Source organism: Betta splendens, chromosome 7, assembly GCF_900634795.4.
Source record: "Betta splendens chromosome 7, fBetSpl5.4, whole genome shotgun sequence".
NCBI lineage: Eukaryota > Metazoa > Chordata > Actinopteri > Anabantiformes > Osphronemidae > Betta > Betta splendens.
In genome coordinates, this window is record NC_040887.2 from 15,945,248 (window position 1) to 15,963,142 (window position 17,895).

Consider the following 17,895-nt stretch of genomic DNA (forward strand, 5'->3'; position numbering starts at 1 on the left):
GACGGCGGAGCTTGGATCCGAGAGGGTCAGGGGGAGGAGAGGCAAGGGAGTGGAGCGAGAAGACGACAGGAGGAGATCCAACACGGGGTGACCAATTTTACTGGAGCGTCCGCGGACAGCCAGGACTCAGATGGTCCGGCACCCTGGTCGTTACGAGCCACGGCCGCACGGAATCGGATTGTCTGCTGCGGTCCTGTCAGGGAGCAGAAACCGGAGATGATCACGGTGAGTCCGTCTTTCTGTCACCGCAGCCGCCGCCGTAACACGCTGCAGGCCCACATATATCGTATGTGCTCTCAGGTCGCACCGACGTCTCCGACGCGGCTGCACTGACGCACCGCGTGCCGCCGCGTCTCTGTCACTCAGCATTTCAGCAGGATTCAATGACATGGCTGGCGACGGTTGCCGCGAGGCCCCGGCTTCACGCTGGTGGCGGCGGTGACAGAGGATACAGTCGGTGTGTTGTCCACCAATAACAACAGATCTGAGCGCTGCTACGAGCGGATCTCACGCATCGCGGCATCACAGCAGCTGATGGGCAGGCTGCATTTAGGGCTGGAGTGGCGATTCTGATGATGATCCGTATTTTTCATTGCCTCATGCTCCCTCATTTCAGCCTTACGTGCCATTCCTCGCGAAAGGCTCCATAAATGACGGGATGTGGAGCATCATTGGCCGCCAGTCCTCCGTCCACTAGCTGATGCTGAGGAATGTGCCGCGGCAGTGACACGCGTATGTGTGTTTGTGTACCCGTGTTTGTCCGTCTGAGGAGCCCGCGCGCCGTCGCTCTGCTGCAGACTGAAGGACGTTCACTGGCATCAAAAATAAATAAGGCGCTGACAGAGGCGCGTTTGTGCGTTGACGCTCGCCACCGGACGGCTGGGCTGACCGTCGCCGCTACGGTGGTCACACAGGCCGTGGTGTTATGTAACAAGAAGCCTACGTTGTTTGATTGTGGGCCCGTACCCACGGCCTGCCTGTGCGTGGCATCTCATTTATTATCGTAACGCAGAAAATCCCGCAAACGGGCATATTCAAAACAGGCCGCTGAACAAAAGCCAAATATCCCAATTCAGTGCGCTGCGCGCCCGGAGCGCCTGAAAAAATGCTCCATGTATTTTTGCGCCTGGATGACAACTGAACCACAGACAGGGAGGAACTACTGTAGCCCACCATGAATGACTTTACGGCCGCTGTTCGCGCCCCCTCCCCAGGAATATCCAGCCTCCCTCTCCCCTCTTCCCCTACTACAATAGCACAGGCTGTGGAGCGACTACAGCCGAGCGCAACGCAAACACACCGACACCGACGTCGCGACGTTTACAAACGGGTACAGGCTAGTCGACCTTGTGCAGAGAAGTGGGGGGCTGATTTGGTTGGGGGGGGGGGGGGGGGGTCTTCTTGTCGATCCGCTGCCAGCTGGGAGGAGGAGTACGGCTGGGATGGATACAGTAGGTGCCAGAGAAGGCGCACGTCCGCAGGCAGCGCAGCGCGGCGCACGCAGAGGATATGCTAGTTTGCGTGTCATCTGTTTGCAGGGGCCGTGCTAATCTTCCCTGTATCGATTCCAATCTATCAGACGCGCTGCCTGAGCACAGCTGCGCGCATCTCCCCGCTGAAAATGAAATGCCGGTCTGGGAGGCGGCAGCAGCGGCGGCCGCGGCCGCGTCCGGCTGCCGCTGCTGCGTGAAGCTCAGGGCGTCAGTAAGATCAGCTGCTAGCAGTTGCTTCTGCATATGTAGACATGATTAGAGCCAGGCCGGGAACGCACATTTCTTACATAATTATGACATTGTGTACTAACATCAGGCTTAATGTTCTTATTTTATATACATATATCCATTATAATAAACTTGCTAGTTCACTTTATTCTGAGCCTCTCTGCAGGGACCGGACTTTATAGCAGGAAAACAGAAAGCTTTTCATAACTTACACATTGACACCACGCATTTAACTCCAATTAGAGCAGCAAAACATTGGATATTAGTATGATTAATTAGTAATTATTAAAAACTACAAAACAGTGATAGGGAGTTAATTAATTAAATTCAGATATTGTGGGTAAATGTAAATTTTATTGTGTGCAACAAAAGTAACAGGGAAATATCAGCAGCTCCTTTTTCGGATCATTTTTTAGAGGCTGGTTTGTCGCCACCTCCTTCACTGAAATGCTGCATTTGTCTCTATTTATTGCATATCTTGTGTCACTGGCTGCCAATCCCAGATGCCATGTTATTGAGCAACTTCTGCTTCACCTTCAAAAAGGAAACCCCACTATCGTCTCCTCTGTGTTAGTTTGTGCCTGGTTGTGCAGGAAATTAGATTTATGTCCATTTAACAGAAAATGTGAGGTATTTCATTTCCTGTCACATTTGGAATCTAGGAGTATAAGCTTCAAGACTGGTACATTACTATCATAATATCAGGTGTTTCACCTAATCTAAATTGCCATGACATCATGACAGTGCTTTAATCTGCTGGTTTCACTCAGATCTGCTGTATGTGTCTGATTTCTCCTCTAGAAACAGCAGCGGATGTGCAGCTAGGCTCGAAGGCTCATTAACTCTGGTCTGATCAGTGGCTCTTGCACAAATATCTGGAGCAGCTGCACGTTTAGACCCAACCAGTCATTGCAGCCCTGCAGTCGGCCTCTTCAGGATCCTCCTTACTTCTTCTAAATTTCCTCCTCGGGGATAAATGAGTAAACCGGCTACACGGAACAGGGCTGGGACATGTACCAGAACCCCAACAGGTAAATGACCAGCTTCTATGGGTGGATTGAGAACCTGGCCTTCTCACAAGGCATCATTTTTTACTTGCCTTTTCTCACACACAGAATGTCCTGGTTCAGTGGTTTCCTAGTCGCCAGAGTGGACGACCGCAAGACTGCGTGGGGGGAACGCAATGGCAAAAAGTCCAAACGGAAGGGAGGCTCATCTCTCTGCAACCCGCGTTACATGAGCTGTCTGCGGGACCCAGATGCAATGGAGCCACCTTCCGGAGCCCCCCTCCATCAGCACCACCGAGGAGGGGTGGCGGGGGCGATGGGAGGCGGGGGGAACTTTGGCGTTCGTTGCGGATGGCAAGAGGACCACTACGGGAAAAGGGGGGCGGGCCCTGGCGAGGGGGTAGGTCTGAAATCTGTTGATCTGGGCTTCGAGGACGGGGACTTGAAGGGAAGAAAAGGGGGATGTAATGGAGGAAGTGGGGACATGGGGGATGAGGGTGCCAATGGCGCAGCAGGAGTGGTGACCCCTGCGGACTGCTGGCTCAGGGTGGTGCGGGTGTTCCAGTCCAAGAAGTTCCAGTCGCGCAAACTGGAGCGCCTCTACCAGCGGTACTTCTTTAGGCTGAACCAGAGTTCCCTGACCATGCTCATGGGGGTGTTGGTGATTGTGTGTGGCATCATGCTGACCTTCCACTGTGTCCACGCTGCCCCTCATGTGGCCTATTCGTCCGCACTCTCCGTGGCGATGGCGCTCTTCATGGCGCTTATGGTGGTGTGCAACCGGAACGGCTTCCACCAGGACTACATGTGGATGGTCAGTTACCTGGTGATCGGCGTCCTGGTGTCGGTACAGGTGTTTGGGGTGCTCATGGTCGCACCTCGGAGCGCTTCAGAGGGCATCTGGTGGTCGGTGTTTTTCATCTACATCATCTACACTCTGCTGCCGGTGAGGATGAGAGCAGCGGTTCTGAGTGGAGCAGTGTTGTCCATCATCCATGTGGTCACCACTTGGCAGATCAACCAGGAAGACAAGTTCCTCTGGAAACAGGTGAGACTTTACATGCGACTGGCTGAGTGACACACAACATGGATGTTCAGTATTTCTCTAATCGTGTTGTCTGTAATCATAGATTACACAGACCTTTTTGTTAGTAGACACGTTATGTAGCATGTTGTTGTTGAGGTCACATAAACATGATGGTCTAGAGTAGTGAAGCTTGTAAGTGTTTAGCTTTAAGCAGCTAACTAGCAAAAAAACAGATGACCACTGGTTGTGTTGTTTGTTTTTGGATAAAAGGATTCGGGTGCTTATTTCTCACTAATGCCACATTATAAATTTGTATTATAGTTATAGTCATCACGCCATATAGTAGCTATTTCTTTAACATGCTTTTGCTTTTATTTTGATTATGTGTGGAATGTGTTAGCAAACAGTTGTGTGTTGGCACATCCAGCAGGCCAACCAGCATTCATTCACCACCTGATCACTGTCTGATCTTCATTAGGCGTCGATGAGAGCTGTGAAACGAAACCTAAACGTGACAATGAGCACCGTCAAGAGAAATTTTAGTCAGACCATTATTCTGTGTGAGTCACACCGTTAATTACACTACGTATGGTTGTTTTTGATATAGAATTGTAAAAGCACTGAGCAGCGCTGGTTTAAATTCCTGTCAGTGAAGATGAAATGCTTTCCTGAAGGTGCATTCTCTCCAGGAACGTTCCCTGGAGTACAGTAACCTATTGGAGCTTCATCTCCACCAAAGAGGTCCCTCCTGCTGATCAAAAACAAAACTATGTATGTATAATGAGTATCTAATCTGAGATTATTAGTCCAACTATTCTTATTATTGGAGTATAAACTTTTCAATTTTGAGAATTTCTTACTTTGTTTTGAGAAAAAGCAAAGATAATCAGATAGATAAGCTATACAGATAATAATGGTTCAAGTTATGGCTGAATTAGTTGTAAAGTCTGAGGTTAAACTCTTAATAAGTAACTATAGGTTCTTAGTGTCTATATGTTGGGAGTATTTGCACATAATTAGGTTTTACTGTACAAGGATTTGTTTGTGTGTTACACCAAGGACCTCTAAGCTCGCTGAAGGTCAGTGGGCTGAATGAACCGCCCCGGCTGCAGAGCTCTGTGTGTGCTGTGTGACAGTGGGAGAATACCATGATATAAAGCAGTATCACTCAGGTCTCTGTGCTCTCACACAAGGGACGCTTTGTACTTTCCTCCAATGGTGGGGTGATAGGGTGAGGAGGTGCGAGGAGGGTTGGAAGCGAACTGATGTTTTTCTGTAGCAGTTTTACAACTGTCAGTGTCCTCAGGGAAAACTTATAATCAGAAGGCCTTAACATGAACACAATGGTGAGATGTGGGCCTTAATGATCACTGATGATCAGTGATTGTCACTTTATGTCTCCGATCAATATGTGTATATCAGCGAGACAGGATGTGTACAAGTACATACTGAAGTACAGGACTACAGGTAGCTTAGTGATATATGGGAACTCATCAGCATCATGATATATCAGCATACAATCCATCACAGGCTCCAACAGAGCTTGTCTTTGTTAAGTAAAAGACTGTCATGAGATATCTGCAGCCCAGCTTTGCTATTTACTTTTAAGCTTGTCTGTGTCCTGTGTGACACAGTAATACAGTGCCATCAATCACTGCTTCACGCCTGTGTGCAATTATTTCCTCTTTCTGCAGTAACTCATTAACCCAGCGTGGTTTCTGTTGGTGTTGATAGGTAGAGATAATAATGAAGGCATGTATAAGGAGTGGTGGATAAACGGGCTCCTCTTCTCTGCTCCTGCAGAAATCCGTGTTGAGTTGAACTGGGAGGTTATGGTCAACTGCATTTACCTTCAAAGTTGGATCCTGGGATGACGGGGATCACCCTGGACACACTCTAGATTACAATTCCAATATCAGTTTAAAGGGTCCTAATGAGACACAAACTGCTAGTAATCAACACACCAGCTTTCACCCCTGCTGCGTGAAGAACAAATAATAATTGATAGTCTCAATTCCTTTTCCACAATCTGAAATAACATCTCCAGATGTTGCTCATGTTGTTGGAGGGGGGCAGTGGCTCAGGAGGTAGAGCTGTCGTCCACCAGTCACAGGACTGGTGGTTCGATTACTGGCTTCGAGTCATGTGTCGAAATGTCCTTTGGCAACACACTGGACCCCAAGTTACCCAGTGTCAGCATAAACTGCATAGCATTTACCATTTTAATACAAACAACAGTTCTACATTTGAGCACAGCCTTGTGTTTATTTTTATGATGCTGAATTGGGGCCATCAGCTTTTAAATACTTGAGTTTTAAAAGAATACGATTTAAAGGAGTCAACTATGGAAACATCATCATCATCATGTGAGAAAGACAATTGATAGGCTGCAATGATGTGCTCCATCACATACAGGCCAGGCTGCTGTAGCTGCTCCCACAGTAGTAAAACAGCTGCCCAGATGTTACTGTTACCCAGTTGGTCCACCACCAACCGCAGCCTGATTGCCACGGCTGGACAGAAGCTGTGTCCTGTGGGACTCACTGAGCATCGCAGCCGAGCAGATATTCAGTACAGGTGTTTTGGGAAACTAGTTAGATGTATTAGTTTGTTTAGAATGTATAGATTTGACAGATAAAGCTATTTCATTGTCTTTAAGTGGGTACTTTAATATTTTGCAATCACAATTCTCCTAGTTCCCAAAGTAAAAGTCCATAAACCGTTTTGATCGGTCCTCCATGGTGGTCCAGCCACCACATCAAAACCGAAAAATACGAAAACTGAGAAAAGATTTTGAACTTGAAAACACATGAAATAAAACAAACATAAAATCTCGAACTGACAATATTACAGTTTATATTTGAATTTAAAAACTTTGCATACAAAAATATTTTAACACAAATATTTCAGTTTTCAGCTTCAAATAGTTTTATTTCATTTTCAAAATGTATGGTCCTGATTTGGTTCCATGTTTTGTGGCCCTGGTTTTTATCGTCTAGTCGTTTCTAGGCCTTTTGGCATTGGCAGCTACAGTTACATGGGTTTTTACAACTTACGGTACCGTCACTGTGGAATCTGTTCTGGCTGAATTTTCATTTTAACATGAACATGAGGCAGTTCAAACTGGTGTTTGCTTTGAAGGCTGTCTTGCTTATATGACCTTCAAAGCGAACACCAGTCTAACGTGAAAGTGTAACAATGGCGACATCCTGTCATGAGTTCATGCCTCTGCTGTATGTGGTGTTGCCACGGTCCTGATCCCCTCCTTCTGCAGACAGGTTCCACACAATCTGCATATGTGCTTGTGCCACACAAACCCACACCATCTCATGTTTTTGTTAACGTTGACGTCTCCTCTTCGTCTCTAGATTGCTGCTGCTTGTTCCTCTTTTGGATGTAACATCACAAAGCCATTGTCCCACCTCTTTTGTGTGTGGGTTTCTGTTTGAGTGTGAGATCTGACATGTACTGTTCTGTATGTGCTCTTGCAAAAAGCGTGATGTACACACTGATATTTACAAAAATCAGTGAGCATTTTGAACTGTGTTACCGAAACTTCTCATATTTGCACATTCTTTACCCCACTGTTATGTGCTGTATGCCCCCAACAATGGCCATTGTTGCGTGGATATTGTTGACTCAAGTACTGCGAGGTCATACACTGTTTCCTAAAAATACTCAGCCCTTGGCGGTTCTGCTAACTGTTGCGTCACATGGAACAGTCTTATCAGAGCCTGCGTCAGGCCGGTCACTCTATCCCCCTTTTTTTCTGCATACACATGGACCTGCCTTTTAGACCCTGACACACACACTGATACTCAGGGTTTGCAGATACCACAGTGATTTCCTTTTTTGCAACCTAATGCATTTTGCGATGGATCACTCATATTTGACCACACAGAGTTTGGGTTAAGCCCCTAAAGCCCATTAAACAGCTTTCACAAGGCAAATCAGGCCTTTACAGTATGTGGACTCTATATCAGTGTACAGTCAGAATGTTTCTCTGGTTTTCTTTGTCAAGTTTCACGTTGCACTCAAGTGTTTGAAGTATGTTTTGTATTCAATAGATAAGATAAGCAAATAGAGTTGAAATAAAAATGTGCCTCTGATGTAGTAATGCGCTTAGTTTATACGTAACATGACTCTGGTCTCACGTCAAACTTTATAAATGAATGTTTACTCAATTGTACATTTCCAGTGGAGCATAAATCTATTTTAATCGTCGGAAGAAATGTCGCAGTGTACCCATTGTTTCAGATGTTCACAGCAGCTCCATAAGCAAAGGAGCAGTCAGATTTGAATTATATAGAAAGATGAGAGACCTGCTTCCTAGCCTGTGATGGTCATATGTTCAAAGATGCAGCTATAAAACATCCTGTGTGAGCTTAGGAGGAGGCAACAAGTGTGATGAGACGCAGACCTAAAGCTTTCCTGATGAAGGACATGTGGGTTTAACTCACCAGTATCAGCATTTTGCCTATCCCATACACTTTTTACCCATGAACTGGTTAAGTGCTAATTGATAGGACCCCCCCCCCCCACACACACACACAGTCGTGTCTCAAAACGTACAAGGATGCATCTGAATGTAATGTGGTCTCTTGTTGCGTAATTGTTTCTCCTTGTAAATAATGTTAATAAAGTAAATTATGTAAATAATACCCAGAGGGAAATATCGGATGCTAGAGCACAGGATAGAAATAGATACATAGAGATGTAGTGGCAAACGCTCAAATGCTACAATACAAACAGGAACTATTCAATAAATACACAGTGAACTGGAACCATATACTGTTACAGTACAGTAAATAGTTTTATTTAAAGTATATAGTAAAAAGAAGAGAAGTACATTTACCCACCAGCATAGCATTCTTATTATACTGTATATCTTTATGCCTTTCATATTCATCATTCCTTCTTTTAGAATATGCCAGGGCCAGTTTACTTGGCGTTCCTTTTCATCGCCATTATGATTTAGGACTTAATTGATCATTTTTTTAATAAGTAAGTAATAAGCAATAAATTTTGACACAAGAAGGATCAGCTCAGTTGCTCTCAAAGGTTTGATAGTTAATATTTGGGTTGCTTATGTAACTATGCAATAATAAAATACTCACTATAGGCTGTAGCTTTAATAATATAAACATATGCAGTACAGTGGTACATAATATCAAATACACCATACAGCCAATATATTTTCTAGCTACATGGATAGATAAACACAAACAGATACCACCAGTCAACCACTCTGTGCATCCGTGAGTGCTATCAGTTTAGTACTGTATCACTTCTGAGAATGAAGGGGAACAAGCAGCACTTAGCAACATTGCTAAGTGTCTCCCTCAGTGTCTGTGTTCGCCTGGTTCAGCGGTTACCATGGAAACAAACATGACTCAAGCAGCAAACCCAGTTCAGCCTTCTAACATACAGTGTAAAAATAAATAAATACAGTTTTGTCCTACTTCTCTGGAAGAATCAGAATACAGCGGCGTTGCCCCTTTTTGAGATGCTGGGGTGTTTGACTGATTCCTCCCCCCTGCTGTCCAAGTGAGACAGTCCATAATTAAACGTGGAGATGACAGAAGAGAGGTGATATGATGATGATGATGATGATGATGATGATGATGATGATGATGATGATGATGATGATGATGATGATGATGATGATGATGGTGACGACGAGGGGGGTGGTGGGGAGTAGGGAGGGAGGGATGCACAGGATGTTCTTTTCCACGCTTATCTGTGGTCAGCTCCCTGTGACTCTGCATTTTTGGAGCTCCAGTTCTGTGCCAGGTGTATTTTAGGGCCTCTGAGATACACATTTTGTAATCCGTAATCAATCCATGTATGATGAGTTTCTTTTTGGCATAAATGCTCATTACAAATTAAGAGAATCATCCTATTTTGTGCTCTGAGGTTTTTCTTTACTCAGCACAACCATCCCTGAACCACTGCAGGTGAGGCCTTGTGTCCTCACAGGAAAGCTTAATATTAAAAATATTATTTCAGCTTCTTTATTTTGTGTTTTTTTGTATTAAACACAACTCCAGTGCCAGGATGCTATAATAGTCACACTCCCCACAGAAGTCACACCTGCCTGGTTGCCAGCTGTAATATGCATGCTGTGTATTCTTCAGTGTTAGGGCCTCCAGCATGCTTACAGAATAGGACCAGTATCATAAGAGTAGCTGGCTTCACATTTCAAGTAAGTGTTCACCATTTATTTTATAGTATTATTGTGACTGTTGATTATATTCTTATGTCTTAATTTTCTTAGCCTAACATGTGTTTTACAAAAACAATACAGGCACAATGTTAGACAAAAATGTTTTGCTCTTTAGTGATATTTGTTATTTGTTTCAACATACTTTTAAACTACTCTCAGAAAACACCTCTTCCACAGTTTTAAAGTTTATGTAACCGTATGCAGTATTGTATGAGTGAAGCCTTCCACTATGAACGAGTTTCTGAATCTGCAGTGAAATAGGACAAGTTTCTCTTTACTGTATGGTGAGCCATATGTTCTTTATGTGCACAATTTGCTTTAAACCTTCCCATGATGAAATCAACAATGCGTTGAGTTCTGTTAAGTATAAAGTAAATGATTGTGTTTTATTATGGTGACAATAGAAACTTGCTTGTGTGCGTGCACATCATTAAATGATTTTTTTTTCTATGCTTCATATAGATAATGACACTCGTGTGTGAACAGTTTAGTGTTAGTCAGTATGGTGGGAATTTATAGGCTAAGAAACAAAGTATAATAAACTATTATTCCTGCTGGAAAAAAAGAATTTCCCAAATTAAAGAACTATAAATTGATAGTTAGTTAAAGTTAAAGCAGTGTGAAATGCTGGTCTCTTTCCACACAAGGTTGCTCATCAGTTCTCATCAGGAATCTCATTTGTAGTGACTAGACTGCATGAAGAATTTTGGGATTCACCGTTTTGATTTTTTTGAAAATGTTCCAATATTTAAAACCGAGCGCGAATGTCGCCTCATAGTGCGAGTGGCGTTGACACAGTGTGCAGTGCAGAGTGACCAGGCGGGGCCTGACTTATCTGTTGATGTGGTTCTGGTCATTTCTGATAAGGGCAGAGCAAGCTGTGTGTAGACATGAGGCTCAGGCTGAGTACACAAAGCCAGCAGCTGCCTGGCACCTCACACATACATAGACTCTCACAAAGGCTAAAAGTGACAGTGAGCATGAGTCAGAGTGTGAGGAGGCAGGAAAAAATAAAGGAAAGAATATATTTGACACGCTAAAGAAAAGATAAGATGCAACCGACGGAACAGTTTCTTGTTTTTCATCACGAGCAAAGCTCTGTCATTGTGTTGGGGGGGCTGGACTTGGTTTTACAGTGCTTGATCTAACGCAGATGTTCAGAGAAGTTCCAGATGTTGCTGTGAGGCCAATGAGCTATGACTCGCAAGCCCTTTCCATAGTGCGATCCCTTCAGTCACTGCTCCCTCTGGGAAAAGGGCTTTTGAACGTTTTGTTCTGTACGTGCATGTCTGGACAGTGTTGTCCACCTCCGTAAATTATTTTTTCATATGAGTGTGAAATATTGTTCTCACTATATTTAGTTGACCTCTGTAGCCCATGGCTGCTGTCCAATCATATATTAACAACAACAACTTCTAATTCTATTTTATATTTCATTTTACATCTCTCGTTGACATATTAAACCTGTGAGACATCGGCCCACTTCTGCACCAACCCACTGTCCCCCCTCCCTCAACTGGTCCCTGTGCTGCACCCACCCTGAACCTGGGTGGGAGACCACAGGTCTTTGGAGGAAGACTGTGGAATGTGGGTGAGAGTTGCTAAGTGAAATGTGTGCTGCCACCTCTGGTAGTTCACAGTCTCCGTGGGTGTGAGTCTCGGGCCAACACTAAGAAGAACCTTTCACAAGACTGAGAAAAAAGCACGGGCAGAAGTAGAGAGAGAGAGAGAGAGAGAGAGAGAGAGAGAGACAACACTGAGTTATATTTAATATCGCCCTCATCACCACATCTCCATCGTCTGTGCATAATGACTGCTGGCTGCAAAATGCAACCCTCTAATATGAATAATAAGTTAGGAGCGAATATAATACCTCCATCACATTGTGCTGTAGCCAAGGCCCATTTTAGCATGTGAACAACCTCTGAACTAATTTATGTGGCTTAAACATAGGGAGAGTAAAGTATCCAGTGTGAACCACTGCAGCGATCGCATGCATGTCATACAATTTGGATGCATTCTCACAGCTGCTTGCATCTAGTGCAGCAACAATACCAAGCATCAGGAAGAAGTGTACTGTGAGCTAAACAAGCTGGAGAGCAGGATGGGAGGAAGTTGAAGAAGAGGCAGGTCACCAACCCCAAAAACAAGCTCCCAAACTTTGCTCCAGTTTGATAAGGATTGCGAAACAGTTGTTCAGTTGTTAGTTAGTTCAAAGCAAATGTTTTAAGTTGATTTACTTTTTCTGTTAATCTAAAATAAAATACTATCTCTAAATGTCCTGATTTCATGTTGCTGGGTGCAGAGAGCAGTGGCAAAGAAGTCTGTGATTAGATTTTATCAAATAAGTAGCTAAAGTCTTATTCAAATTATGAAAAGTTAAGAATCAAATCTGACCAAATAAAATCTTCTGAAATGTCTCAGGATGTTGTTTCATACATATTCTCCCACATGACCTCTCTGTAGACTGAAAAAAATGACTGATGTCCTTAAAAGTCAACCCGTAGAGACACAGACTTCCTACTAAAGTAAACGGCTGCTGTGCTAAATCTATCATAAACCAGAACAAAAATGATAAATATTATTAAATTATCCTCGCCTGCCTGTCAAATGTGGCGACTGTGACTTATAGGCTTTTGTCGAGTCTGGCATGACTTTGAGCAGACATTCAGACAATTTCTCATTCATTATGGTCCCCTCACATTCAACTTTTCACTTTAATTTACCCTTAACAAGCTAAAGGGTTGTTATGGTATTATTTATCTAATCTTGTTTCATCTGTTCATTTCTTTAGGATGTTTATTCCAACTGACAATAAACAAACCTAAAACAATGACATTAAGAGTATGGATTTGTAATAAGTTAGCAAAAAGGGAAAATTGTATGAATGTGAAGGTTTCTATTTGACTTTAATTGTTCCACTAAAGTAATAACTCATCTTTTAAAGTCTGCTTGAACATTTCAGGTTCATGGCATAGTTAAACATACAGGTAGTCATTTTTTATGACCAACTACATTTTTTAATGTTATAATAGCCAGTATTACTGCAGGCTGGCTTTGCTACATACATGTAGATCAGAGCAACTCTTACGTAATGCCGTTTTGCTATCCAGGCATTAGGCTTCTCCTCACACTGGCCAAACAAAACAATAGCAACAACCATATGATGTTCCAGCAATGTGATGTTTACTTCCTTGTTTATTTTAGTCGTCACAAAGTGAACATAACTCTTTTATGAGACATAATTATATTGGAAGAGTGAGCAATGAAGATTGTAATGCGTAATGGTATGATTATAATGGAGCTGGACCAAACCAGCAAAGGAAAGGCCAGCAGGACGAGGCGTAAGTGACGACTTCAGATAAATGAGTGTGTTGTTGAGCACAGAGCCGATGAGCAGATGCAGTGGCCCCGCGCTGCAAGCGTGGCCGTGCGTACAGGTAGCAGGTAAACGCTGCCTGCTGGAGTGTTGCTGCGTAAACACGCAAGCCTAATGTGCGCTCGGTAAACGCACTGGTCCCCGTCCTTTAGAGAAAAGCAAGCAATTAGTTTGAGCCTCTGAGCAAAGACACATGCAGGGTGACGCACGCGTAGAACGGATCTCAACAGGTCAACGCCCACCGCCGCTGCAGAGAGCACATCTCCACACAGAGAGGATGGACTGGGCCCATGCGAACCGATGCGAGGTGTTCACTTGCAAACACGCACCGAGCTGCAGGTTTCACTTTCGTCTCATGGCTGTTTTTGCTTGAACAGAGACAGTAATGTAAACAGAGCCGGGCGCGTGGAGCCATCTGCCTAATGTCACTGTGGCCCATACATGTACATGCTATCTATTACACACACACACACACACACACACACACACACACACACACACACACACACACACACACACACACACACACACACACACACACACACACACACACACACACACTTGTTGTTGCTCACCTTTTCTCTTTCCTTCCTTAGCCTGCTCTTTACTGTACCACTAATTTCCTTTCTACCCTCAGCATTTGTTTTTTTATCTTTTGTCTATTGCACTGCTGCTCTTTCTACTCCACCAATTGTTTGCTTCAAATTCATCTGTACATTTGTCATTTGTTTTACTCTTTTGTCTGTGATACTAGACTCTACATTGACACTGCATTTTGACAGAACAGAGAAAGTGAATGTGGCTCAATAGAAGAATTACAGGAAAAAACAGTTATGTAAAACAGGAAGTATTTAAGGATATCAAACAACTTTAATCTTGCTCAGATCATTTCTAAAATATATTCTGAAACAAAACCTTTAAACTATTACTGTACCTTTAGATAGTTTTGATAAACCTTCCAGTGAAGCTTGAAAAGAAAAAAAACACATTGTGTAATGTGCTTCATAATAGTCACAAAGTGGGTTGGAGGGGATTTGTTTATTTTGTCATCATTAACTTTGGTTTGCTGTTGATTTGTTAAAAGGTGACATATGATAAAAAAAATAGTTAACATTGAATATTTACACGTTTGTGTTTAAGCTTAAAACTCCATTGGAATACAGGCTTTGAAGCCTTTTCTCCCGCTCCTTTTGCTGTTTAGTACAGGATGTAGCAGTCCTGGGCTTCCTTTTGGTGCACACTCAACCTTTGTACAAATGTAGCCTCTGGAGTCAGGGGTGTCACATCAAGGCTGTAAACAAGAGCACAACAAGGAAGTGGCCCTCTGACAGGTCAACAGCAATTCCCACAATTCAGCTGGGGGGCTGGTTGTCAGTGCAGCAATGCATATGTCTACTAAGTCATCCTTAGAATAGTAGAATAATAACGAATATATTCACCAATTCTACGAATAGGGACCACGATGTATGTGTCTGTGTGTGTGTGGATGTAGCATTTGTAAGTACTGTATAGATCAGTCTCAAGTAAGAAATTTGAAGTACTTAACTAACACACTAACATCGGAAAATCTGGAAAAACAATCAACAAGCCCTGGCCATAGAAAGTCCAACTTCCTTCCTGAGGGTGTATATTTATCCACTATATGATGCGGAGCCTCAGCCCTGTTTGTGGTGCTGTATGTAATTCTGTAACACAAATATGCTGCAGAGCTGCAACGGTCAGTTTGGTCACTCACCAGCTGAGCTGACTAACTAGTCAATCAACTGAAAAATCATTTCCACATTTTCCTCATAATTAAATATTATAACTGGAGCCATTTTGGACTGTTTCTGCAAAATGTTGAAAAAATATACAACATTTGTAGTCTGATTATTTTGCTTGTAGACTTGGGCTGTGAGAATCTTATTTTTTGACGTTGGATGTTTAGTTGAGTCTTTTATTTACTCAGTAAATCTCCAGTCTTTGACTGACAACCACATTTTAGCACATTTCTCAGCTCTGCATCATCAAACCTTGCACTCATTCAAACAAATCAACACACTAAAGTGCATTTTGTGATCTTAATCCTTCTAGCAACCAGTTTTTTAATAGAGAAGATATTTATTATATCGACAGTACAGTAAAGAAGCTGAATACATCTGAGAAGACATAAGGATTCTAGTTTGGAGAGAGAACTCATCTGGGGCAATCCTTTAACCCTTACAGAGAAATCAACAAAAACCTGTCGCCAGTTCATGTCTGTCTAAATAAGGACTTTTTAAGCTTGTGAGATGAGCTGTGCTGCTTCCCATCCAGATTTTTGTATATTGCAATAGTCCTGGGTCTAATCTATTGTGGTTGCATATAAAGGGAAGATTATTTTTAAGCGTTATCTTTTTTTTAAAACTTTATTCATCCCACAATATATATTTGACATATTTCATGCTTTTCTGATTATTCCTCAGCGTTCTATATTTCCTGTTTCTTCTCACCTATAGCTGGACTTTGTCTTCTCCCTCCTGTCTTTTCTTGCTAGGTGAGTGCTAATGTCCTCATCTTCCTGTGCACTAATATCATTGGAATCTGTACCCACTACCCTGCTGAGGTTTCCCAGAGACAAGCCTTCCAAGAGACCCGAGGTTATATCCAGGCCAGGTTACATTTACAGAGGGAGAATCAGCAACAGGTAGGTCAGCACATGTACACAGTTGTACACAAATACACTATCAGCAGGTTCTGCTCATTCAGTGAGACAGCGCCCCCTCACTGTTCTCAGCCAAAAGTATTTTATCTGACCCCTAATGGGAACTCCATGAGCCCTGATGAGGCAATTTAGCACATTTCATTTGTCTCATCAAACCAAGAAGCACCTAAATTTCTTGAGAGTCTGTTTAGAAAAAGCCATGAGAAGAAAAATTAAAAAGAGAAGAAAAGGTTTGAGAATAATTGAAATTCAAAAAATATACATATTGTTATCAATTATCCAGATTAACATGCAGTCTAACATTTGTTGTGTTATTTTAAATAACACAATTTGCATTTTCTCCTTTTTTGTGTGTATCTCAGGAGCGTTTATTGCTGTCAGTATTGCCAAGGCACGTTGCCATGGAGATGAAGGCTGACATCAGTGCCAAGAAGGAAGACATGATGTTTCATAAGATCTATATCCAGAAACACGACAATGTCAGGTCAGCAGGGACACTTAGCCTCAGTGCTTCATTTTATTCAGATTTAGTTGAATTTGTTTTTGTTGAGATCTGCTCCAAATATATGTGTAAGATGATGTCAAAGGCATCTTGTGGCCTGGTAGCTCAGTAGGTAGAGCATCAGCCTGGGAAGCAGAACATCCCCTGTTTGATCTCTGCTTTTCGCACCAGGTGTGTCCCTGAGCAAGGCACTCTACACTGGGTGCTGTAATCGGCTGCCCACTGCTCCCCCAAGTGATGGATTAAATACAGAGACAAACTTTGTTATCGTGTTCCTGTACATGTGTAATCATAAATCAGTGTCCTCTGACCCCTTTCTCTACCAATAACATAAAAATAATCAAACATTATCCTCAAAATTCAGCCAGCCGCTTAAGTATGACAACAAGCATCGCCATGCAAAGATCTCTTGACATCAGTGTTTCAGATTGAAATTGTTCACACAACCATAGAAAGACATAGACAGACATACAAATGCTCACAGACTCATAAGGGGGTCTAGTGGTTTGGCAAAGTGGAGGCTAATTAAGACTGGTGATAATACCTAACCACCAGTAGCCAAGATAAGATAATCCCTAAAGATGGAAAGCTTTAGCACACGTCCAGTTACAACACTGAGCAATAAACATAACGTCTGAGTCATAGATATGAGCTTCAAAAACTGTGACTGTGGCAGGGTTTGTTGTTTCAAATCATCAGGTCTTGAAAGTATTTGGATAGGATGAATAATAATGAATGCTGACTGATAATAAATGACTTAAATGTATAAATGCAATACACATCAACATCAACATTATTAAAACAGACTCATTAGAACCTGGCTTCATAAAGAAATAGAGACTAAGAATGTCCTAAATGCACATTTCTACCAAAACACTTTTGATTCTTGAAGAAAAGCATTTAGATTCATTTTACACAAGCTTCACTGGACTGATTTGAAACTGATCTCAGCGCCCTGAGATCAAAGCCCCTTCTCACTGCCTCACTGCTTTCTTTCTGTCCTCAGTATTTTGTTTGCAGACATCGAGGGCTTCACCAGCCTGGCCTCACAATGCACAGCTCAGGAACTGGTCATGACACTTAACGAACTCTTTGCCCGTTTCGACAAGCTGGCCTCGGTGAGGAGCTTTCACACACTGGGAAACATATTTAACCTGAACTTGTAATATGTACTTTATATGAAGTTTTCATGTTTTTGACAGTGTTGTATCTTTTTCTTAGGAAAACCACTGTCTACGTATCAAGATTTTGGGCGATTGTTACTATTGTGTGTCTGGACTGCCTGAACCCCGCGCTGACCATGCCCACTGCTGTGTTGAGATGGGTGTTGACATGATAGAGGCCATCTCG

The 17,895-nt window shown here is 42.9% G+C and overlaps 1 protein-coding gene and 1 pseudogene across 1 annotated transcript in view; one reads left to right on the forward strand and one right to left on the reverse strand.

Annotated features, from left to right (window-relative positions):
* Window positions 1-17,895, forward strand: part of adcy6a (adenylate cyclase 6a) — a 25,276-nt gene continuing 7,381 nt past the window's right edge. The window contains exons 1-7 of the mRNA XM_029155126.3: window positions 1-225; window positions 2,523-2,752; window positions 2,837-3,776; window positions 15,876-16,025; window positions 16,406-16,527; window positions 17,552-17,663; window positions 17,767-17,894. Of these exons, the coding sequence (XP_029010959.1) occupies window positions 2,733-2,752; window positions 2,837-3,776; window positions 15,876-16,025; window positions 16,406-16,527; window positions 17,552-17,663; window positions 17,767-17,894 (1,472 nt within the window). The 5' untranslated portion in view covers window positions 1-225; window positions 2,523-2,732. The remainder of the gene's footprint in view (window positions 226-2,522; window positions 2,753-2,836; window positions 3,777-15,875; window positions 16,026-16,405; window positions 16,528-17,551; window positions 17,664-17,766; window position 17,895) is intronic.
* On the reverse strand, window positions 1,499-1,596 carry LOC114859500 (U6 spliceosomal RNA; annotated as a pseudogene).